Raw genomic sequence first — 962 nt, 5'->3', positions numbered from 1 at the left:
ATATATATATATATATATAACTAGTTAGTTATACGCGCATTTACTTCGAATGCTTTCCCAATATCTCAGGCGCCGCGTCTCCGTTGTTACTGTGGATGGGCGGTATCTCGTCGGTGTTCTTCATGCAGCGGATCAACTCATGAATCTCGTGTTAACATCATGTGCAGAGCGTGTTTTTGATGATGAGGCGGAGGACTCAACTGACCCAAATGATATTAAAAATAATCGTAACGGTACAAATGGTGCGACTCCCCCTGGTGGTGAGATGCGGGAACATTCCTTAGGTGTGTTGATGATTCGTGGCAGTGATGTGGTGTGTGTTGCTTCTGTTAATACGGTGGAGGAGGCAAAGTTGAGCAGGAAACTTTGGAGGGGTCGTAACTTACCGGTAGTGGAACGTGTGGCGCGCTCAGCAACAGCTTCAGTTAAAGGTGGATAGCGGGAGATGATTGTGAGTTCTGATGACGTTGCACTAATTCATCGGTCGTCGCTGCTCGAGTTGGTGGGAATCACAACGCTGGTTAGGCTCATGTTCTCTGCTTTCTTTTTTTTTTGTAGTCAATTACATGTCCGCGCGGTGATTATTAGCTTGCATCAGAAGGAATATAGCGCATGCGACTGCTCTCATTTTGGTTTGTTGATAATACCCTATATCCATTAAAGACGTGACACATTCCTCTTTTTGTTGGTTACTGTTGTTCTTGAGCTTAGTTACATCGGGAATAAATTTTTCTTGTCGGTTTGTGACGTTTGTTTTTGTGAGTGTATTGAGGTAAAACTACGACTCTTTCTTCTATTTTCATCTTTGAACTTCTGCATGCATTGCTCATCTCACGTTTATTCATAGTAGTATTCCAAGTCACCCTTAACCCTTTAGTTCGAAGTAGATAGAAGAAAACGTAGAGTTCGAAAATAGGGTTTGCGCATCGAACAACGTAGACACAGGTGCGTGTGTTTGCACG

General features: G+C 43.2%; 1 protein-coding gene across 1 annotated transcript; it reads left to right on the top strand.

Annotated features, from left to right (window-relative positions):
- Positions 1-49: 49 nt before the first annotated feature.
- On the top strand, positions 50-439 carry TEOVI_000541600 (U6 snRNA-associated Sm-like protein LSm8p; the record flags this gene model as incomplete). Its single annotated transcript, XM_067220517.1, has 1 exon — positions 50-439. The coding sequence occupies one exon, from the start codon at positions 50-52 to the stop codon at positions 437-439; it is 390 nt and encodes a 129-aa protein (XP_067076618.1).
- Positions 440-962: the final 523 nt, after the last annotated feature.

Source organism: Trypanosoma equiperdum, assembly GCF_001457755.1.
Source record: "Trypanosoma equiperdum strain OVI genome assembly, contig: ctg_1174, whole genome shotgun sequence".
NCBI classification, from domain to species: domain Eukaryota; phylum Euglenozoa; class Kinetoplastea; order Trypanosomatida; family Trypanosomatidae; genus Trypanosoma; species Trypanosoma equiperdum.
This window is presented reverse-complemented; position numbering and strand designations above follow the sequence as displayed.